This window comes from Dermacentor albipictus, chromosome 2, assembly GCF_038994185.2.
Source record: "Dermacentor albipictus isolate Rhodes 1998 colony chromosome 2, USDA_Dalb.pri_finalv2, whole genome shotgun sequence".
In the NCBI taxonomy this organism is placed as follows: Eukaryota; Metazoa; Arthropoda; class Arachnida; order Ixodida; family Ixodidae; genus Dermacentor; species Dermacentor albipictus.
Genome location: NC_091822.1, coordinates 8,358,649 through 8,383,355, shown reverse-complemented (window position 1 = coordinate 8,383,355; position 24,707 = coordinate 8,358,649). Strand labels below are relative to the sequence as shown.

The 24,707-nt window shown below is 50.1% G+C and overlaps 1 protein-coding gene across 1 annotated transcript in view; it reads left to right on the top strand.

Moving 5' to 3' along the window:
* Positions 1–4,532: 4,532 nt before the first annotated feature.
* Positions 4,533–24,707, top strand: part of LOC135913219 (TWiK family of potassium channels protein 7-like) — a 611,814-nt gene continuing 591,639 nt past the window's right edge. Inside the window, exon 1 of the mRNA XM_065445825.1 lies at positions 4,533–5,286. Coding sequence (XP_065301897.1) covers positions 4,818–5,286 — 469 coding nt within the window. The 5' untranslated portion in view covers positions 4,533–4,817. The remainder of the gene's footprint in view (positions 5,287–24,707) is intronic.

Genomic DNA, 24,707 nt, shown 5'->3' with positions numbered 1-24,707 from the left:
AGGCAGCGTCTGCCGATCGTGCCCCCGTCTGTTCGTCTGTCGTTTCTCTGTATTTCCCTTTTCTCTGCTGTGGGGCGCACGATGGCAGGCGCTGACCGAAGGATAGGCAAATTCTTACTGCTCGGGTTCTTTGTTCTCTCTCTCTGTCGCGGTGCGCCATTAGCGGCCACCGGCGACCATTCGGCCATGTTTTGTGTGATTCAGATTTGGACGTTATGTTGAAACGTGTGTTTGTATTGACTCCCAGTGTAATAAATGTACTTTCCGTCTTCTCGAGAGCTTTGCCTAGGGTCTCCCTTGCTGCGCGCGCGCCGTCTCGCCTTCCCCTAAGCTGTGGGGCCGGTGGGGCGCGTGCGCGCGCAGCTGCGCGTCGGTACGCGGAGCGGGCTGGAGCAGGCGCGGGCGCGCGGTGCCCTGAACGCGCGGCGGCTCGGAGTGCTCGAACCCGCGGTGGTCGTCCGGCGCGCGCGGAATCGGAGCGTGCGCGCCGTGAGCGTCGCGGGTGAAGACCACAGGGTTCTCTGTGATTAGTTCACCTAGGTAAACGTACTCCTTCGCGGACTCTAGACGTTGACTGGTGATCCTGAACTCTTGTGCCCTTGCACGGCTATCGATAGTCATTTTTGTCTTTTGCATATTTATCTTACAATTTCCTCATGAAGGTCCCCAATCGTTTGTTGTGAATCGTCCCCAGTGTTCCAGAAGAGGAGAATGTCATCCGCAAACAGAACGTTGTTGAGATATTCGCCGTCTATCCTCACTCCTAAGCCTTTCCAGTTTAAGAGCTTGAGTACTTCTTGCAAGCATGCAGTGAATACCAGTAGAGAGATTGCGTCTCCTTGGTTGACCCCTTTCTTCATAGGTATCCTTCTACTTGCGGAGAATTAAGGAAGCCGCGGAATCTTTTTACATATTTCGCAAGATATTCACGTAAGCCTCCTGTTCTCCTTGACTGCGTAAAAAGGTCTATGACTGAATCAAATGCCTTTTCATAATCTACGAAAGCCATATAGAGAAGTTGATTTTACTCTGCAGATTTCTGGATTACCTGATTGATGATATGGATGTCATCCATTGCAGAATACCTCTTCCTGAAGTTTGCCTGTTCTCTTGGTTGACTGAAGTCAAGTGTTGCCCTTAATCTTTGGAAATTATTTTGGAGATTTTTGTACAATACTTGAAGTAAGCTAATTGGCCTATAATTTTTCAGTTCGTTAGCAAATCCTTTTTTTGTGGATTAGTATAATGTTGGCATTCTTCTAGTTCTCTGGAACCCTTAAATTCGTGAGACATCTTCAGTAAATCAAAGCAATTTTATTTCCCAACTTCACAAGGCGTAAAAGGTGGCCGAAGAAAAAGCTGCTACACTGCAACTTGACTGGGCTCCAGCGACCCATCAGCAATGAAGACGAAACATATTTAGAATTACTAAACCTTCATAAAAAGCACTATGCCAGACATACAATGAATCCAAAATTGCATTACAATCATGTACGCCTGTCTAAGGACATGTAGGAAGTAAGAATGAAATAGAAAGTCTAAGTACTCATAATATACATACATAATACAATGGCTAGACGCAACAAAACAATTTGTTTGTATAAAGCACCGCAAACTTTCCACGCATTATGACTCCTCCATCTTTGAATAAATCGACTGGCAGTACATCCTCTGTTGCCGCTTTTCCCCGTTTGATGTCTTGCAATGCAATTCTAACTTCACCCCTAGTTATAGAAGGAGCCTCTGTGACCTCTTCATTACTTCTTCGAATGGAGGAATCGTGGCTGCCCTGGTCACTGCACAGGTCAATACGGAATTCTTCCGTTTCTTTTAGTATGTCTTCGAGATCGCTGATGATATTACCCTGGTTATCTTTTAGTGCATACATCTTGGCTTGTCCAGTGCCAAGTTATCTTACTGATTTCATGCTGCATATTTTTTACTGCTACCTCAGTCTTTCTCACGCTACAACTTCCAATATCCCTTACTTTCTCCTTATTGATCAGGTTCGACAGTTCCGCGAATTTTATCTGATGTCTTGGGTTGGACACGTTCAATTTTTGTCATTTTTTCTTAAGTCCTTTGTTACTTGGGAGAGCTTACGTACTGGTTGCCCTAATGCCTTATCTCCCACTTCAATTGCTGCTTCTCAAGCAACCCTAGTTAAGCTTACGTTCATTATCTCTATGTCATCCTCATCGCTCTGTTCCAAGGCGGCATATTTCTTTGCAATTACCAGCCTGAATTGGTCTGATTTAACCTTACTACGTCTAGCTTGACCTAAAAGACATGTTTTTTTTTGCCGAAAGTTGAAACTCACACAAAAGCAAGACGCAGAAAGACAACACGGGTGGCTTCTTATGAACAATTTTCTTCTTTCTTCTTGACCAATTTTACTCTCTGTCTCTTCATGTTGAGGTAAATCCTAGACATTATTAGCCTATCATCACTTCACGTTACGTTACCTAACACTTCTACACCCGGCACTACGATGAAATCGGCTGAAAGTATGAAATCTATAAGTCCACAACAAGCCGAAACGCCAGGCAAGTTCGGGGTTTTGTGATATAAATTCGCTAATGTTCCAGGCGACAGTACCTCTAGGATGTGTTTAAGCAAATAAACTTATTTCTTTCAATAGAAAACGTGCTGCGGGAAGCAGCTTGATTGGGCCTGGGAATCCACAGGCTGGGCAAGGTAAAAATTGTGTGGCGCTGCGTATACTAGTTCCGACAAGACACGGCTACACGTTCACGAGGGCTAGCCCTCAAGAAGGTTTCGCCACGCTCATCTGCCCAGATAAGCCGGAGGTAGGGATGTGAGTGCGCGGTGAGCACTGACGTCGGAAAGTGTCTGTGAGGAGGCTGGGCTTCAAGGACCGTCACCAATGAGAAAATTTGCAAGCCTACATGCACACGAAAACACACCCACATATATACCTACACCAACACACGCGTGCACACACATACCGCACGCACATGTGCACGCACGCTCTTTGTTCGACGTTCCTCGTCGGTGCTTCTTCTGGAACCTCCGAGCTTCCATGCTGTGTTATAGCAGCGTGTTAATCAGGATCAAAACGTCGATATAACGCAGTAGGGAAGATATGACGGAGTGCCGTCATAGGGCCGATTTACGCTCGAGCCGCCCATTGCCGCAAGCCGCACCGCACGCTTGCGGTCGCGCGATAGATTGCACGTATCAAACAATTGTGCACAAATTTCGGTTTGAAATGTGTAAGGTATACACTGTGCACACATTGTAAATGGTAATTTGTGCACAAGTGCTGGATACGTGCAATTTTTCGCGCGACCGCAAGCGCGCGGTGCGGCTTGCGGAGATGGGCGGCTCGAGCGTAAATCGGCCCTAAGTACCCTCGTGATATTCCAACGGGCCCACCACGTGGAGGAGGGGCTTGGCCTTTCTGTCGCGACGTGAAAGCGGCCCACTACGTGCTAGTGCACATTCCGCGATGGATCTTAATAGCTTTTTTTTTGTTTTTCATCCATCCATTGCTGATTGAAAGTTCTTAAAGTTAGATGAATGCCCTTAAATACCGTATTTTCAACATGATAGTCCTTGTGTTAGGCTGATGCATTGCTGTAAAGTCCGAGAGTTGGCCGAAAGGACGATGTTCAAATTTCGCGGACATTCTTTCGCGTCCATATTTCAACACCTGCCTCTCATTGACACGAATCCCTACTAACTTGTTCAGCTTTCACTGGTTCTATGCTTCGTGGGTAAGTAGGTATGATCATGTGGCTTGCAGGGAACCTGCTGTTCATATTGCCATGTATTTGCTCTTTTCTGCCATCACACTCGACCAGAAACACCATCATAAGCGTCGTGGTGTTTGCGGGGCAAGAAGCTAAAGACCACTATACGACAGAACTCTAGGCGCTCCACCTTGCGTACACCGCCGCTTAAATTACATCACTACCGTTTGATGACGTCACCAAAGCCCGTGCTTTTCGACTCTCGGTAGTGCCTCGGTGAACAGGTATCGCTAGCAGCGCGGGAGTAAATTAACCCCTTTAAATAGGGCCATCCACCGGCTTCCCTCGGTCGGCGATCATCCAGTGAGCTCTTCATCGCATCCCGTGAATCCAATTGCTCGTGCGTAAATTGCGACCCGTCACCCTTGCTGGTGGACGTAATCTGTTCCATCAAAGACAGGCGACGTCCCGTGGGCCACACTGTGGCGCATTCATCTCTCTCTAATCCCAACAATGAGAAAGCGTGTAATCTCCTCGCGGCCTATTGTCTTGGCAGGGCTCCCATCGATCGGGCGGCCAGTCGGAGTGCGGGTCCGGGCTGCAACGGGGGCCAAAGCGTGCGAGGCGTCACCTCCAAGGATGAGAGCACCTAGAATCACATGCGAGAGACGGGCCGCCGGCGACGGCAGGAGTCTCTTTGTCATTCTTTGAGCTTCCGCCAGATGGCGATGCGGGACGAAAGAGCTCTTGCATGGCCGCCGCCGTTCCCGCGGCGCTGCGGCGGGAAAAAGTCGATTGTGTGAAGTTGCGCCGCTTTCCCGGCGTGTTCGGGAGAGCGCAGCAGCGGCGGTCGCCTCCCGCTGTCTAGTCGTCAGTCGCGCCGGCGACGCGTTCTCTCCCGGTGAGGCCGCGCCAGTGGTGCCCTGCGAGCAACGCCGCTGCAGCGTCGGGCGCTGAACGACCGTCTTGTTCTTCGCTCGAGCAGACGACGGCGATGCCGGCGGCCTGTCGGAAGCTCATAGGACGACGAGGTTGCTATTCGTGCTGCCATGGCCGCTGGTCTTTGGTCTCGTAGTGTAGCGTCGGGGCCGACGTGCCGCGATGGCCCTGGACCGGTCACCGTCGCGCCGAGGCGGCAGCGTGGTGCGGCGGCAGCGAAGGCTGGCCGCGTCGCCGCCGTCATCCGAGGGAAGCAAGTGCCGCTCGTGCTGCCGCAAGTTCGCCGCATTCCTCTTCTCGCACGTGGGTTTGTGCGCGCTCGTGGTCGGCTACAGTGTGCTCGGTGCGTTCGCCTTCCGCGCCCTCGAAGGGCCCTACGAGGTGCGCAAGGCGAGCCAAGTGCGCGCCCTGCGCGAGCAGACCGTTAGCCGGCTGTGGGACGTGACGGCGGCACTCAACGTGCTCTACAAGGACAACTGGACCGCAGCCGTCAACGAGCACATCCGCGAGTTTCAGCTCAGGCTGGTGGCCGCCGTCAAGGACGGCTACGATGGCAAGGAGTCTGGCCGCGAGCAGCAGTGGTCTTTCTCCGGGGCCTTCCTCTACTCGCTTACCGTCATCACCACCATAGGTGAGGGTTCCTCCAGCCCTGCAGTGCTGGGAAGTCGCGCTTCGCTTGTTCGCTGCCCCACAGCACTACGCGCGAGAAAAAAGGGGAAAAAAACACGTCGTGTGTTCCAAGCGAGACATCCGCATTCAGACGGGAGCTGTCTACTACGGTAAAATTGGTCGATTGAGGTCAGGGGACCATTCATCCACTCATTCATTAAACCCTGCAACTAATCTGTCACACCCAATTGTTTGCTGTAGAACACTGCACAGAAACCGACGAGGCGTTGTTCAAGGCAAATATGTTTTGCAGTTGTAGATGATTCCCTTTCTTTGGCTGCCTCTTCTGTATGAAGCGCACCGTTTGCTCGCACCTTTTCGTTACGCAGCACGAAAGCGTGCCTATGTTTGGGTAGGTATAAATTTAGCATAAATCACATGGAAACAGTGTCACAACTTGAAACAAGAGCACATGATGTGAGGTGTGATTGGCAAGTGGTTGCATTGCCACGCTATACTAAACCACACACACATACGCGATATATATATATATATATATATATATATATATATATATATATATATATATATATATATATATATATATATAACAGGAATCTAACAAACCCTGCCACCAAGGAAAGCATAACGAAAATTACCTGCGCTTAATAAATGAAATAAACGATAAATTAAGGGAAATTAAAGTGGATAAGATAGGGAAAGCGAAGTTTAATGGTAGGAAATGCAGAGAGGTTGGCCTGAGGTATGTCCCTCTAGCCAGCTACTCTACGTTGGGGGAAGAGGAACAGGTAAAGAAAGAGATAAGAAAGGGGCGCATGATGGGTGACGAGAGAAGGAGGATGTAAAACATATGGCAAGCGATTTGGCGTGCTCCAAGCCTACAGTCCAGGTCCGTACTTTTTGAAAAGTTCAGTAACTTCTGGATGGCCTTGAAACTCGATTGAGCGTCTGGCCAAGGGCCTAAAATAACGTCCTCCGACAACGGTGGGCTGTCGAGACGCGTAAGGTCATTGTTCAACTTTTGACGCTCTTCCACGTAGTTAGGGCAGATACAAAGCACAGGACTTATAGTCTCATTCACATTGCACAACTCACAGTCTGGAGAGTCAGTGCGTCGCATGAGGTGCAAGGTAAATATACCTGGTAGCGAAGCTTCCATAGGAGCCCATACGTTCAAAACATGGTGGTCCATCGCCGGTTCATGGGGCTTAGCGCCATCTGTATGTGGTGGGAACACTTCCGGCGGAAGAAAAAATAACGTGACGCTGTGTCCGGTAAAAGCAGTAGTGACGTCATTTTTTTTTTGAAGGCGCGAAATTTGTTTTGTTGTACTTCCTTTGGAGCTATATATTCAAATGCCCCGCCATTCGACTTGATGGGCGTTTCGAGCTTTCAGCGTGGAAAGCGATGCAGGAAAAGGCCAGCCGTATGGTTGTCGAAATCGCATCCCTGCACAGAACATACTTTTTTTGGAGGCAGACGAAAGCTTTAGGTGTAGAGTGCTGATCCTATTGTCGGATGCCAAGCCCATCGGCCAGCGCAGTCGCACGAAAACAACTACACAATTATCTGGCGGTCGTAACTCACTACTTTTGAGTGAACAGATTAAAAAGCATTGAAGCTACCAGCGTCACCAAATTCAGACAAACTTCGACAAGCAAGAAAGCACAAATTCTGAGGGGGGCGTATTTCAACAGGTGATACGAGTGCGCCTTTCTGCCCATTTCAAGACGTGCATTGCACTGCGAGTGATAGGGGCGTCAACGCCCCCTGTAGCGATGGGCGCTGAAAAGAAATGAATTTATTAATAATATTAAAATTAAACGTATTTTCTTAACTCATCACGAATATACAAAATTGACTAGGAATTTTATTTTCGTTGAATGAATCTAACTGTCTCGTTTGAATTAAAAAACGCGTTTTTCTTTCCCAATGTTTGTTCCCTCCAAACATAGTCGCGCTTCAATCGCTGCTCCCATAACCCCCCACGCTGATGTCGGTGACAATCTCTACTGAACCGCTTTTCGCCCGAAGCTTCGCGACCTATTTGAATCGACCTTGTGAGGTGTACGTATCCGCTCGTAAACGCTACCCCCAGTCTTAGTCTGTGCAGCGGACTGGCACAGGTGCGTTGAATTTTTAGTGGTAGCCTAAATTTCACGGTACGGTCCAATCTCTGGAGTCGTCTGTGGCGATTAGCCGGGTTTTCCCACTGTTTTTCTGTCGATTTTCGCATTACACTGGAGAGGAGGCCTCCGCTCTTGAAAAATGAATTGCAAGCAGTAACTCTGGTTCTTAGAGTGCTGTCTTCGCTTCGGCATCGGCCAGTTCGTTGCCGTGTATACCGCAGTGACTTGGAATCCACTGAAATGTGATGTGGTGGCCGTTTTCTTGCGCTAAAGTGTAGAGCTCGGAAGTTAGAAGAGCCAACACTCTGCAAGCGCTTTCTTGTTGCAGAGCCGATTTTGCGTCACTGAAGACTGCCCACACTTGAGGCTGTCGCGAGATATATTGCCTCTCTGATTGCCAGTAGTTCCGTAGGTGTTGTAGTTGTCTTGTTACACAGACGGTACCGCCGAATGCGTTGATGCGCAGGCACAACGAAAGCAGCACCAGACGCATATGACGAGACCTATCCGTCTGTATACACATTCACCGAGGAGTCACATTCTTTTGAAATATATTCAAGTGTTAAATGTCTGAGGCCGACGGTAGGCATTCGCGACTTTTTAGAAATTCCGGGAATAGATAGACGTACCCGTTTTTTTGGCAGTACTCATGGGGGCATACTTGGAAGGTCAGCAGGGGCAAAGCATGCTGGTATGGCAGATTCTTGGCATTTAATGTCTGTTGAATAAGTGGAGTGTCGCCATATGTCGGGAAGTGTCGATAAGGGCTGGCGTCCATGACGGCACAGCAGTCGCCGGAATACTCGAAGAGGTTCGCATGGTAGATAGACAGGCAAAGGGGTGACGCGAGCCTCCTCAATTGTTCCGTAGATCAAGGAAGACGAAGAAGTTCCGGCAGAGCACGCTCATTCACATGGGCTACGCCGACTATCGACGTTTTAGCCGAAAACTCGTCAACTGCACCAGACTCGACTATCCCATCGGGTTCCACTCGACAAACGCTCCGTTTCAAGACCAAGTTCAAGTCCGTGAGTGAAGTTTTCGTCATTCCACGCGACTTTGAAAATTCGAAGCGGCGGAAGCCCCGTTAGGCCTCGATAGGTTTAGCGCGTGAGCGACCGCCTCACCACCTAATAACCAGATCGCTTCTGCCGAGCGTACGAGATGGCTACGTCAGAGGACATGGACCTCCAAATAACACCCCCGCATCCGGTTAACAACGCGGACGAAAACGGGGACACAAGAGTACTTTCCGAAGCGAGGACTAGCAAAAGCCAAGAGATCGCCGCCCACAACCAGGCGATGGACGGCTGGCAGTTAGTTCTATCGCGGCGACAGCGAGAGGCTGTCAAGCGCAACGACAGGGAAACGGCTCCCAACAAGAACAACATAAACGGTCAGCCATCAGCAGGCGGCGCGAAAGGAGATGGGCAAATCGGTCGTCGCAACATGCGCCCGTGGAAGGGGAAGCCTCTGCCACCATTACCGAAGAATGACATCAAGATAATACTGAAGCCACACAAAGGACTAATGCTCAAGGAATATCTGAGAACAGAAATACCGCAAGCGATTATTCGGGCTACCGGGACGATAATCACAGGAAACGGACCGAACCAGCGAAAAATCACTGGAGAAGATTTCATACTGCGAATTCGAGAGGGAACGAATATCATCATCGTCTCCACACCTTCACTGGAAGTGGCGGACGTCATTCGTCGAGTCACGTGCATGGAGCTGCGAGGCAAGCAACACCCCTTCAACGTGTACGTAGCGGATCCAGATGATAGCTACAAAGGGGTGGTGCACGGATTCCCAGCACACACCGAATCAGCAGATCTCCAGCGACACCTGCGCGTCAGGACCCAAGGAGTCACCATCGAAAGGGCCCGAATGCTTGGAAGCTCCAATACCGCTCTCCTCACCTTCTCGGGAGGCACGCGCCCCAAATGCGTGTACTACATGGGAGTAGAGATGCGGTGCACGGAGTACAGGCCAACAATCCAAATGTGCCTGGAGTGCATGCAAGAGGGACACCGCTCGGACGTTTGTCCGAACCCCAAGAACATATGCCGTGGCTGCGGACTCGAAAATCCACCCCCGCAAGGACACGAATGTGAAGTGAAGTGCGCCATGTGCAGGGCGGCGGGGCACGAGACGCGTCGGTGCCCGAACAAACTGATTGCCGCCAAGCGCGTGAAGACGACTCGCCAGTCTCGATCGCGGGAGCGGTCGGGACAGAACACCAAAAAGGCACCGGGGCGCTGGTTCGAGTCCATGGAAGAGGAGGACTTCTACCGGCACCGATCGCGATCCAGATCTCCACACGGAAGCAGAGCGAAGAGCAATACCTTGTCGAGGGACCCCTCCAGCTCCAGGGCTTCACAGCGGTCAAATTCGCCACTGCCTAAAAAACAGCAGGTGAGCTGGGCGAGAGTTGTTTCTCCCACTGCTCCAAAACAGAACACTGGTGAAAATGATAAACGCATTCAAAAATTGGAAAAGGAAAATGCGCGACTAAGAGAACAGCTCTCAGGCGAAGAACGCAAACGACAATCACTTGAGAAACAAGTGTCAGAGTTAGAGGCGCGCTTCAATAGCACAATACCACAGCCGGAAATGCCGCGTCAATCTGAACAAATAGCCAAAGCGAAAGCGGCGGCAGATATAAACTCCGTCTCCGCGCAGTCTCCGACAACCGAAATCTCAAAAAACGCGCAGATAACGGCAGCGCAGATCCAGACAATGATCGCGGAAAACTTTAAAATATTTATGCATGAAATGATGGCATTAATTACCCAAAGGTTAACGGAATTTCAACAACAGTGCACGAAGGACTTCGAGAAACAGAAGGGGTTCGTGGCGGAACAGCTTAGGGCAGTCTCGAAGGCTGTTCCCACCAAAAAACGCGCAATTGCGATAGGAGCGGGTTCGGCAAAAACTAAAATAAGCCACTGCGTAACAGAATCCGACGGGTCGGACACGGGAACGTCACGGGCTTAAAATAAGAGTGGGCAACATGGCTAATCACGCTAAGAAATCGCAACGAATACAAAATTCAGACCAATTAGAGATATGGCAATGGAACTGCCGCTCCTTCTCCAGGAAAGCGGCAGTGTTCCACCAGTTTATCAAAAACTCCGGAATCGCTCCGGACGTGATATGTCTGCAGGAGGTCGGGGCCAAGCCGGCCAAATTGCAGGGATACTACACTCTGAGCGATCCTCAAAATTCGAAGGTCGCCACGCTGGTGAGCAAGTCGATAAACGCTCAATTATTAACACTTCCGCCAACTGAGGGAGAGACTAATTCCATAGTTATCAGTGTGATGCCAAAGAAACGAAGTAAGGCACACACACTAATCACAAATCTGTACAGTCCTCCCAAAAGCAAAGGGAACGACCTACCCCACATTCTCTCAGCAACAAAAGATTTAGCGGGCACCAGGGATAAGGCGGTGATAGTGGGTGACTTTAATGCACCCCACATACTAAGGGGATACGCGAAAACGTCGCCCAAAGGGTTCCTACTTGAGCGCACCGCAACGGCCTTGGGCTTACGGGCAATCAATCAGATCGGCAAACCGACGCGCACGGGTAACAGCGTCAGTAGAGACACGGCGCCCGACCATGCCTTTACAATAAACATCAGAGACGCACAATGGGTTTCCTTTGATGAAAATTTGGGAAGCGATCACGACATAATCCGAGTAGCGCTCTCCACGCCCAACATACGGAGAACAATAGGAAAGACTAAATTAACTGACTGGCCTCGTTATAGAAAACTCCAGAGAGCTCTGGAGGAGTCGGATACAGCCCCGACCAACATGCGAGAATGGACCGAATTCCTTCGAAGAGCACACGGGGACACCACTAAAGCCATTGAGCGTACAGCGGAGGTGCCGGTGATAGACTCTCACCTGGTCAGCCTATGGGAAGAGAGGCGGAAACTGGCCAAGAGGTGGAAAAGGCAACGTCTAAACAAACACCTGAGACAACGCATCGCTCTCTTGGCAGAGCAAGCCCAAGGCCATGCCAACGAGCTCGCTAAAAACGAGTGGGCGACGTTCTGTGGAACCCTGTCAGGAACTCTGGGAACGAGCAGTACGTGGCGAATACTACGAAGCATGCTAGACCCGATGAGCACGCGTACTGAGAACAACAAGAAGCTCCAAATTATAGCAGACAACTTCGAGGGTACAGACCAAGATCTCGTTCATGCGCTTCAGAAAAAGTACATAGGACCCTCACCTGCTACGGCATCGTCGTCCGCGAGGAGACAATACGCGGGGGAGGCGAACCCTAAATTAGACGAAGATATAACGTACGCGGAAGTGTATGAGGCGGCACAATCCGCAGTTAAAAACTCGGCGCCGGGCCCAGACTCGATCACAAATGCAATGATTCGAAACATGGATTCGGTAGCCCTAGCGAAAATCACAAAGGTATTTAATAGCGAGTGCTGGGCCAAGGGAGACTTGCCCCAAGAGTGGAAATTGGCTAAAATAATCATGATCCCCAAACCAAAAAAGAATCCCTCGATTGATACACTACGGCCGGTGTCGCTCACGTCCTGCCTAGGTAAGCTCTATGAAAGGGTTATCCATAGCAGATTGCAGCGATACCTGGAAGAGCGGAGCTGGTTCCCGGACTCCATGATAGGATTTCGCACGGGTTTATCTTGCCAGGAGGCGTTCCTCCTACTTAGAGATGAAATTCTAACTAATATACCGTACGGCGACGAGAGACTAGTCCTAGCACTAGACCTTAAAGGAGCATTTGACAACGTCTCTCACGCCGCAATATTGGAAGAACTCGAACTCGCGGGTTGTGGTGAGCGCACATACAATTACTTAAGAGCGTTTCTTTCCAACCGCGAGGCGAGCATCAGTATTGGCCAAATCACTTCGGATTTATTTAAAATGCCTGACAAAGGAACACCTCAAGGAGCTATATTATCTCCTCTTCTCTTCAACATTGCGATGTGTCGACTCGCGCGCGATCTGGATCGGATACCCGACCTAGGTTACACGCTCTACGCAGACGACATCGCGCTGTGGACGAGCAGAGGTTCACTAGGGGATAAGGAATATACGCTCCAAAGTGCAGTATTAGCGGTGGAGAAATTTTCTAGATGGAGTGGCCTGAAGTGCGCACCCGAAAAATCTGAGGTTATCCGGATACACGCGAAAGGCTACAAATCCAGAGGATCGATTAACATCGTGGTTGAGGGCCAATCAGTCCGAGAGGTACCCACGATGCGAGTCCTGGGTTTGTGGCTTCAGAGCGACGGGAGAGCACTACAGACACTCAAGACCCTCAAATCCACAGCCAACAACATAGCCCAAATGATACGTCGCGTGACGTATCGAAAAGCGGGAATGCGAGAAGACGATACCCTAAGGCTCGTACAGGCCTTAGTGGTTAGTCGAATAACCTATGGCTTACCGTACCAAATCCTGAACAGGGAGGAGGAAAAGCAGGCTGACACAATAATTCGAACCGCTTTCAAAGCTGCTCTGGGCCTGCCTAAATGTACTTCAACGGAGCGCATGTTAGCTTTGGGAGTGCACAATACTTTCGACGAACTGAGGCAAGCCACCCTGATGCGACAGAGGGAGCGCCTCAGCTTCACAAAAACTGGTAGGGCAATATTGGCTAGACTCAATATCCCAGCATACCCCATTTATCTCACAGAGCAGGCCGTACCTCTCCCTCCTTCGATGAGATCCAAAATTACAGTAGCCCCAATTCCAAAGAATATGCATCCAGAGTACAACAAAGAAAGGCGCAAAGCACGTGCACAACACATTCAATCAGCCTACTCTAACAACCATACGTACAACACGTACTACACGGACGCAGCTCTGTATGCAGACACGACCGGGCAGCGCTACCAAAGGAGGTACGCCCTGGCAGTCGTGAACGCTGTCAGCCAACAGCAAATTACCGCGTCGGCCACGGCGGGATCGCCAGCCTCGGCTGAAATATTAGCAGTGGCGATCGCACTCGCTCACGCGGAGCGTTCGCAAAGGGACTCGGTCGTGGTCACGGACTCCCAGGAGACATGTCGCATGTTTCTCAAGGGGCACGTGACTGCGGCTAGCCTCGCGATAATCCCGAAATCCTTCAACAACCATCATCGCCTACTCTGGTGCCCGGGCCACGCGGGGGTACAGGGGAACGAAAAGGCTAACGCGTTAGCTCGAGGGTTCACTAACCGAGCGACGGCGTCCTCTTCTAACCCCAACCACCCGCACTACCCATCACAAAATTCCACCAATTTAAATGCCAAAGACATCCTTGCTCATCAGCGTGGAGTCCGAAGAAAATACCCGCCGCCTCACCCACAACTTAACGGGGAAGAGGCCGCCGATTGGCGTAAAATACAGACCGGGGTGTTCCCCCATTTAAAATTGCTAAACGCCATGTATCCCACTCGTTATAGGGCCAACTGTCCTTGGTGCGGTGGCATACCTACCCTAATGCACATAAGCTGGGAGTGCACTAAGCACCCTCATAGGCCAAACACCAGTAGGACAATGGAGCAGTGGGAGGCACAGCTCGCCCGCTCCGATCTGGCAGGACAAAAGTCCTTAATTAGCCAGGTCAGGCAGGCGGCAGAGGCCAGTGGGGCCCTGGACTGAGAGGCTCCGACCACCCCTCCTTCAAATCTTTAGAATCACAATAAAGTTTCTCTCTCTCTCTCTCCGTAGATCAAGGCGCAAGTGAATAAAAAAACTAACACTCCCACTGTTCTACTAGGAAACATAAATACCTAAGAAAGTGGAAGGGGAAACGGCGCCGCGGTAGCTCAATTGGTAGAGCATCGCGCGTGTAATGGGAAGGTTGTGGTATCGTTCCCCACCTGCGGCAAGTTGTTTTTTCATCCACTTTGATTTCCATTATTTTATGTTGTATTTCATTTATTAAGGGCAAGTAATTTCCTCTATGTTGTCCTTGTCAGTGTTTGTTGGGTTCTTACGATATGACTAATAAAAATGGTGCCCCTTGGTTAACCACCTCTCTTCTCGTTTATATATATATATATATATATATATATATATATATATATATATATATATATATATATATATATATATATATATATATATATATATATCATTCAATGAGAACTTCTGTAGGTGCGGTGCATAGGCAGTTTTAGAAACGAAGGTTTCTAAAACCTCGTTTACCGTTTAGGCTACGGCCGTAGCGTCAAACACATTAAAGATGCAATTTCCCTAAGTGTGCACCTTTGTTTACATATATATATATATATATATTGCGAGACAGCTGTTAAGCGAAGGACAGCGGTAATCTTGTCGGGGTCGGGTCGAACGCCCTCCTTGCTGACAAGGTTTCCGAGCACTTAAATGGTTTTGCTGGCGAAGTGGCACTTTTTTGTATGCAGCTGAGAAGCATGTCAGGACTTCGTCGAGACGCTGCAAGTGCTGATGGAAGGTCTACGAAAATATGGTGATGTCGTCAAGGTAGCAAAAGCAAGTCTTCCACTTTAGGCCCCGTAGTACGGTGTCAATCATCATCTCAAACGTGGCGGGAGCATTACACAGGCTGAAAGGCATTACGTTAAATTCGTAAAGTCCATAGGGTGTGGCAAAGGCGGTTTTCTCCTTGTCTGCTTCGTGCATGGGGATCTACCAGCATGCGGAGCGTAGATCAAGGCTGGAAAAATACTCCGCGCCTTGTAATGAATCTAATGCATCATCGATTCGGTGCAGTGGATATGCATCTTTCCGGGTTATTTTGTTAAAGGCACGGTAGTCTAGGCAAAATCGCACTGAGCCGTCTTTCTTACGCACCAAAACGACAGGTGACAACCAAGGGCTTGAGGATGGGCGGATTATGCTACGTTTCAGCATGTCGGCAACGTGGATATCAATGATCTGGAGTTCAGCGGAAGAAACGCGATATGGCCGCCGGCGCACGATGGAGGTTCCATCCGTGTGTATGCGATGAGCCGTCGCAGAAGTCTGTCCCAGAAGAGAGTGGACGTCGAAGGAGTCATCATGCTTGGATAACAACGCCTGTAACTCCCCCGTCTGCTGTGGCGTTAGATTGGAGCTGATATACTTGTGAGAACAGAAGCAGGGGCCGGATCGATAGCTGTGGGTGGTTGTGAAACAGCAGTAGTCGAGGTAAGCGCAGATACAGGATGAGTGTCCAAGACGCACATAAGAACGGCGCCTTTAGAAAGCACGACTGGCTCATTGGTTGTGTTGAGTACAGCCAAAGTGGCCGTGCCGTTGGTGAATATATAGAACAAGGATGGGTGCCAGAGCAATCCCTTTGGTTAAGCAGCGGGCTGACGGTACAACTACAACGTCACCATCGGCGATGTCAGAGTCAACTACAAGAAGTTGTTCACGGCCAGGGGGCACCATACAATCGTCAGCAGTTCGTAAGCGATGGCGCGGTTCGTGCACGTCGTCGGAATGGTCGGCCTCTGAAAGAAAGCAGAAAGCAGACGCCAAAGAGAGAAAGTCCCACCGTAGTATAAGCATGTGAGCACAGGAAGTTGTGGGCTCACAGTACGTCTCCGCGCACGGCGTCGCCAAGTGGCCCCCGAGAAGTGGAGCCCCCCGACGCGGCACGACGGCGCACGGCGATAGACCCACCGCAGGTTCGAGCACCGAGCCGAAAGACCTGGACGGCTCTGGCCGTACGCATGGGCGCTCTCCCAGGAACACACGGCGTCCAGGACAGTTAAGGCGTTTATTGATCACCAATGGCCAACATGTACCAGACTGCACCCAAACACACGGAGTACACTCGGCGCCCGCGGTTCCCGATGGCGAGGAAGGCGGGTTACACGCCGCGTCGAACAATGGTTTACGCGCGCGGGCCGAAATGCGTTCGCAAACGCTACCTAGCGCTTCCCGTCACCGACAATGGTCTGCGACGGTTCGGACACGCAAAATGTGACGCACTGAGCGCCTGCGGCTACCGCAAGGGCGGAACGCAAAGCCACTCAGCAAGTCACACTTACGCAAGCTAACAAAGCACGTGAACGTCCCCAGGCCGGGGCGTTGGGGACACAAATAGCTGGTCGCTCACGTACCTTGCAGCTTGCCTCTCGTGACCGGCGCTCGTCCCTCTCGCAGCACGACTGCCCCGCGCACCGCGATCGTCCCCAGTCGGGGCTTCTTCCCTACGTCACGCCCCACGACCCAATCGCAGGGCCGCGTAGCATGACGTCGCGGGACGCGGCCGTGGCGCCCGGGGAAAACGGCGCGCGGGTAGAGGGGCAGGCATTTGGGAGAGGTTTTCCTCGCAATGGCGAATAAGTCCGGAGCCTTAGGCACAGCAACGACTGCGCCCCGGTAGACCGAAGGAACTCCCACAAAGTAAACACTGCGAACTGGATATGGTGGCGTATGCCGTCGATCGAATCTCTAACGGTGCATTGCGCCGATGGCTGAATCAACATTATTTGCACCACGAAGAGCTCCACTGTAGCGTGTAGTAACTTTGCGTAGACGAGAGCACAAGTCAGCGTGAATATTAGAAATAGCTGCTCCCGTATCAATCAATGCAAGGACAAATGCACCTTCTGCATGCACAAATAAACTATTGGACGGGCACGCTGGAGGAATTGTAGTCTGTGCGAGCCAAGCAGTTTTCCCTCCAAAAACTGCACCATCTAGTGTTCCGATCGGTAGTTAGGAGTGTGGGTGACCGGTTGCAGGGGTGATGTGAGGGTGATATATATATATATATATATATATATATATATATATATATATATATATATATATATATATATATATATATATATATATATATATATATAACCACTGCTGCGCCAAAGTGCTACACTTTCTGTGACAATAGCGTAACACTGGCTCGTATTACGCCCGAACTTCCCCAAAACAGCGAGCGCGACGAGCAAGGGTGCGTGTTCGAGCGAAATTAGGAAAAGGTGGAAGCTCGGCAAATACCTTTCGGTTTCGTAGGCTTCGTCCTCGAGATATATGCAGTCGCCAGTCTTCTAGTCTCACACGAGGCCGGCTTTCTGGTGGATTTTCGGCGATAGTGGGCGACCATATTAGCGGTCCTTAGAACTCGAGTTTGCCATTTGTTTAGGAACTACGAGTTGCGCGCCTTCTCGTTTTATCCCTTGAGAGGCTAAGACGCGTACCAGCGGAGTCGAGAGACACCCCGGTTTTTTTAGTGACTTTTCACGTGACAGCTGTTAATACTTGTTGATTTTACATACTTTCAAGGCCCGAAGGCGTTATGGAAAGAAGTGCAGAATGAAAAAGGAAATGCAGCAGAATACTGATAAAACACATTTTGTACAGCGATGGAAAGTCATCTGAAGTCGATGATGAGGGCGGCTGATGCGGAACTGCGATTCCAGAGCTCGGCACGGTAAACGCTAGTGGGGCATTTGATACCCCAATTTCCCGGCTGTGGTCGGTGCAAGACGAAATTGAAGATAGAGGTCCGAAAAGCGTTTCTTTCAAAGGAAGAGTGAAATGAAACACTTTGTGAAAATGGCATAGAGGAAAACACTTGCGTCCTGACGAAAGATTAGGGAAGTTTAGGGTTTCTTTCAAAGATGTAGCATAGCATAGCCAAAATGGCTCGACAAAATGAAACGTGCTGCACGATTTCCTACGCTTTCCAAAGTGAGAATTAGTGAAAACTGAGATGGATCCCCAATGGCTGAAAAGTAGTTCCACTTGGAGCTTATCTTTGTTTTGTAAAGAGATAATTCTAGGCAGTAAGGTTGAGATTTTGCTTGCTGTAAATATTTAAACGAGTTTATGTGTGTGTGCTTCCCTTACGGCGGCATGACTATTGGGGGCGAGCTCCACCACTGGAACAGCTGGCGCTGCTGTCGGCGTGACGTGGTATGAGGGATCACGTGGACACAGCGGCCGCGTCGGCTGCTTCGGAAGTGCCAAAGCATGCTGAAAGCGAAAGTCCCACAGGGGCCGCGGTTCTGATTAAGTCGAGAGGTTTTCCCGCTTCGTGTGTCTACTTGACAACATCTGAAAGCACTATCTTCGAAGGCGTCCAGCATGGTAGGCTACTGCTCGGTGCCGCAGTGGCGGACGTGCGCAATGGAGCCCAGTGTGGGCCCTCACACGTGCCTACGGGACTAGAATCTGCGTGAAGTTTGAATCGCGAAACTTGGAACCAGCGAGCAGCCATCGGCTCGGGTGTGCAGCAAGCACTTCCGCGAGGACGATTTCTGTCACGGCGTCGGGGCGGCGATGTAGCAGAGAGCGCCGGGACGCTCGCTGGCGCGCGCGGCCTAGCCAATGTCGCGAAGCCCTGTGAACGCGTTGACGTTAGACGCTTTAACTGGAATGGAAAGCGAACGGCAAGAAAGAGCCATGGCATATGCTCGTGTTTGTAATATGCTCATGTTTGTATTATCACCAAACGACGAATGTCTACTGGATCAAGAAAAACAAGCAGCGCGAAATTGCTCGCTGGCAACATCGGTAAACATAAAGTACGATGCAACTTGAGCAATGCTAATATTGAAAGGTCCAAGAATTTAGAAGAAACGAAAAAAATGTTACTCGCCGCAACGGCACATTACAAGTCGCCGTAGGCGTTGAAGGTCTCTAGTTATAACAAAATGATCTTTGAACAGCTCTGCTAGTGTCTGCGCAGCAATGAATGCTTGTGTGCTGAAAATATGTGTATATGCCGAGGCCATAAGCTCGCGGCATGCTTCGAAAGCGTGCTCTCAGCGAAACATTTTGCCCGCACATGCATGCTGGCGCGCAGATAGTCGCTGCATTGAGGTGTTATTCTGCTGTGCTCCATTTAATTACACAGATAGCCCACTATAAGAACATATTTTTCACGCAGTTTTCTCTCAGCGTTTGCCTGCCTTTCACGCGGGGACTCAATCGCGGCAACCGCACGCTCTGGGCGTTCACTGTGCGTATTCGGTAAACCATTCTATGGTTTATGTTTGGCAAAGATTGTTGCTTTGACAGCAAATAACTTCGGTCGTTTCGAGGGGACTTACAGAAATGTCCAGCAGGGCTCCTGCGTGGTGTTCTTATTGAGCGCCCACAGCCAAACCTACGAGGAGCGCGTTACCCTCGACGCAAGCGAGGCACTTCTGACACATGGCGACTCCATAAGTCCTCGCCGCCAATGTATATGCTCATTGTAAAAGGCAATTGTCAAAACTTGGAATCGTCTGCGCATCGGTCGCGAGGACCGCCTAGCAGCTGATAAGTCGTATCCGAGTCTAAAGACCTTCGTTTCAAATTCATTTGAAGCGCTTACCTTGAAAGAATGGTACCGCTTCTGTCGAATACTATTTTGTTTTCTCGCCCCGAACTAGGGCACTATTATAGGGATCATAAACTGGTTCAAGTAACACTTAGTTTTTACCAACTGGAATTCCTTTGTTGGAAACCTACACCACACTCCAGGTGTTGCCGCATCACCTCATCGCAACTGATTTAAACACGTTTAGTCATTTTAAGCTATTTTACTTTTTATTCTGGCTGTCCATGGGGGAAGAGTCCCAATGAAAACGCTTCCTCCGTAGGACATCGTAGTCAGGCCCCAATGTCTGTGAACCGTTTCGGAAACAGGACATCCGTCGGACTGCCATTTCTGGACATCCTACCACGGACGTCCCCAGCATATTGCACATGGACCTTTTCCGACGTACGCATAAGCAGTTGTCCTGCAAGGCCCTTTGTCATTGAGTTTTTTCGTAATCGAATTAAGCTTTCTCGCATATTCTAATTATAATCTGTAGCTATCATGTGTGGGCCTCGTGTGTTGGTTGCACATTGCGATTCTTCTGACAATTTTAAAACTTTACTTAGTTCAATATACCACATGTACCCGACGAAAGCTCTAGAAGAATGACAAACACTGACGTAGTAGTTCTGCGGAAACCCGCAAGGTGGAGAGAAGTAATGAATGAAGGGAAAATGAGACATCCACCCGATCGTAGCAATTGCTACAAAGGAAACCTTTGTAGCAATTGCTACGATCGGGTGGATGTCTCATTTTCCCTTCATTAATGACAAACACTATACTTCATTTCCACACGCGGGTGTGCGTGCGTAACATGCGCACGCAGTGCATCTGTTCCTGCTTTGTGGGTGCTGTACCCGTTGCACCTGTGACAGAGCATGTGCTACGAACGTAAAACTCAATTTAGCAAACACTGTTCAATGGGCCCTGACATGTCCGTGAACTTTACGCAGAATGTCCCCATAATGTCCCTTGCGGAATGAAAGTAATGACCACATGACATGGAAAGTGTAGCCAAATGATCGGGTGAGGGACGCCTCCAGCAGCAGATCGACACATCCCAAGGGTATCCATGCCCTGGCAGTGGATGTTGTAGGCGTTGGAGGACGGACGTCGGGATGGAAAACCAAACTTGGGAGTATTTATTCTACATTATGTACAGGAGAGGTGAGCGACAAGTAACATTCGTACAGTCATTACGGGCCGGCAGCAACTCGGATGCTGCGGCCCGCGGCAAGAAGTTCGTGAGAGGTGAATCAGGGAATCAGGGACTGTCCCAGCATGCTCAGGTCTCTCTGGAAGGCTTCTTATAAACCCTTCGAGCACTGTAAGTCACGTCATGTTTGACCAATGGGAGAGTCCGCTCCGATGACGCCACTTTCAGCCAATGGTAGGCGCCCGTGTCGCGGTGTCACACCTGGCGGCTCTCTGCGGTCTTGCCTCGCAGACTGGGAATGCACTTCTAACGAGGAGAAGGGGAGGGCTGCTCATGCTCCATTGTCCGAGGCCCACCTGCTAATCCCGGCGGCGCACGAACTTGTTGGCACGTGAACTTGTTGCCTTAAACTTGTTTGCTCGGCCGCTCCTCTGGAATGTGCTTTCTTGCTTCGGCATTCCCCAATTAGCTGTGCTGCGACTCGAAGTGGTTTGAGGAACTCGAAGTAATCGCAGGAAACAGCTCCATATCTAACAGCTCGTCCTCGCCCCGGTTGTTCTGAATGGCCGGTGAACTCAATTCGCTGGCCATGAGGAACGCTGAAAGAAGCTGCAGGGTACTGGGGTCGAGCCTCGTTTGACGAACTTCGGGATCCTAGGCCCCGGAGAACATAAGTCAAACAAACCAAACAACACAGCGCTGCACCACGCGTAAGCGCAGGCTCTTCACCCCTGACTCGCCAGGCTATTACTGAGTCAAAATCAACCCTGATCTTTTAGTTCCCCAATTTTGACAAAGCAGTTCCAACCACCCTTCCAAACAGCTATCCATTTCTCCTCGATTGCCGACAAGACCAGAGTACTATTGTTGTTGCAAAACAAAAGGGTCGTTGACGATGCAAACAACAAATGAAAACAGCCGAACATAACTTAAGTGGTCTAACTACACGAACAGCATGTTTCCAATCTATCGCAGTGGCGTACTTATGGCACGTATTGGTGCCACTGAACAATCTGGTCAACCTCACAAGTACGTAATCACAAGCGCACTAGCCTTGTGTTCACTAAACAAAACGCGTGCTTGCGCTGTCGGCAAACTTTTCATTCACGCTTACTCACGTTTCTTCCCGGAAAGTCCTACAGGACACGTGACATAAACGAACAATTAAACTTGCGGGACTTACACACTCCGCAGAAATCTTAAAATAATGCGTCTTTTAATAACTCGTTCCACGCGTACTTATCAGAGAAGTCAGAATACGGCTGCCCTCCACACACACTAGCAACCCAGTCATAAAGTCTGCTTCCCTCCGTCCACACAGGACACGCGCTAATGGAACTAAGAACGCTTCTCAGTGCAACTTATGCACTCACTGAAAATCTACGCGCTTAACCTTGGAAAATTCAAAAACACTTAAAAAGAAAGAAGGTTAAATAACACACGCGCTTTACCATAGGCCTTTCGACGATAACCTTGACCTTCAGGTTACTCACACACACCCACACACACAAAAAAAGCCTATCTACTTATTAATGAGCATCTCGCGAGACTACATGTTTACTTAAATCGCATCTTTCAAATCTCGAGCTTCTCGAACGAAAACATAAACAAAGCTCAAACCTTACACATTGAAAGAAATCCCAGTCTCAATTCACGAAATTTTCCGATGCTCAAAAATAAAACAAAATAACATTTCACTTCTACGGAAGCTATCTTGGCTTCCCGTTCCCGATTGCTTACGACTGACTCATACTCTGAGCCGTCCTCGAGCTGGTCGCGGCTTGAAAACTACTCTGGCTGCCGAGAAACAACAAAAGGGCTGATTCACTATGAGCTCCCACAAGACGTTACGGTCTCCTGCCAATTTGCGTTCTCGCGCCTCGCTTTCAACACAAGCTCGATTGACCGCGTCGCTACTCCCCACCTGGTCTCGTCCTGCCGCCTTGCGTTTCTTCGAACTGCACGCTGAGCTGTGAAAAGAACTACGGAACGACGAGGAGCTTAACTGCCTCGTGCCCTTTGTCCGCGTCCGTGCAGAACATTCTTCGCGGTCCCCCTTTTACCTGTGGCTCGAACGTTTAGGATGCGTCAACATCGTCAGTGACGACCGCACCTTTCTTCTCCTCGCGCCCTGCCCATTTGGGTTTCTCGCCATTTTTGGCGGCGCTACATTTTTTACCGACTTTCGGTCTTTACCGCGCTTCTTTTTACGGCGCTTTCTCTTTGCACTCGCTTTCATGTCGCCTCGTGCCTCGTGCTGGCCGGTACACATTTCGTCGGCCCGGATCGGTCTCTTACCCGCACAGTCTGAGTGATTTACATTTAAGTCAACACTCTCTCTGCCTCGACTGGCGGACAGCTCAACCGACTCTGGAACAATGCAGCAGGCTTTACTCGAGTTAGACAACTCGCACTCTTGCGAACTGCCCTCTGCTACATTGCCCAGCTCACGCTGTGCATCGGCACACAGCCCGTCGGTATCGATCGCTGTCTCACGCGCACAGTCCGAATGATTAATAACTGAATCATCCCTATCTAGGCCATCTAGACTGGCGGAGAGCCGCACCGATCCCTGAACAATGCAGTTGTTCTCTCGTGAGCTACGGAGCTCGCCACCCCGAGAGCTATTCTCAACTGCATCGTCCAGTTCGCACTTCACTTCTGCACGCACATCTGGCTCTACATGGGTGCTCGCGTCTGTCGCGTCAACAGTACCCTTTTCCTCGCTAGCAACCTCGCTAACCTTACCAGCGACGCACACACGCGGTAACTGTGCCAATTTGTTAGCAGCTGGCCTAGCTGTCTCAACAGTCATCTGTTGGCACAGCACCTCGTCGCTCTCACTCTGGCCTTTAACGGCCTCTATTGCCACTAAGGCATCGTTAGCAGCTAGCCTTTTCCCTTTACTTATGCATCTGCAGCTAATCTCACAGGCACTACTCTTCTCGTCGGCTTCTGGCGAAAATCCGCTCGATGCTGCCTCATTCTTGCGCTCTGTACTACGTACAGAATTCTCAGACAGCCGTTGTCTCTGTGCCAATAACTGATCACAATGCTGTATATCTTTGATCAGTGCTGCCTTCTCTCTCTCATACTTTTGTTCACGCTCAAGTTCGCGTTCATTCTCACGTCCGTGACGCTCACACCTAAGAGTAAGTTCTTGAAGCTCCTGCTTCCGTTCATTCTCGCGTTCTTCACGCTGACGCTCACTCCTAAGTTCACGACGCTCTCGCAAACGTACACGACGCACACGCTCCCGTGGCTCCTGTATCACTTCCCAAGCAAGCTCAATGCTTTTATCATCATTGCCACTATCTTTAATCGCCTTTATGATAGCTGGCGTTTTCATCCGTTCGTCCGCCTCAACTCCCAAATCGTCGCACACCAACAAGTCTAACCTCGCCAACCTTCTAAGATCCATGGCAGCTGCCCCGACAGGTGGTTAAAACTGTTTTCCTTAATTAATTTGTGCAAACACACAATGCAACAAATTCCCGATTCCCAGAACTATCAAAATTGAACACACAACCTTTGAGTCTGGCGAATCATAAGGAAAAAAACCACGCGCTCACTTACGGTTGCATCACCCTGCCATCCGGTTCGTTCGTCCGCTGTTCCCGGTTCCTCCGGACTGCCTGGGTCGAAGGCTCGCTCCTTCTTCGCTACTCCCAGTTTCTTCGGACCTCTTTCGACGAAGGCTCTCTCTTCTTCGCTCTTCCCGGTTCCTTAGGATCTCTCTCGACGAAGGTTGATCCGTAGCGCTGCCACCAGCTGATGCATTCGGAGGCGATCCCACCGCTGCCACCAGATGTAGGGGTTGGAGGACGGACGTCGGGATGGAAAACCAAACTTGGGAGTATTTATTCTA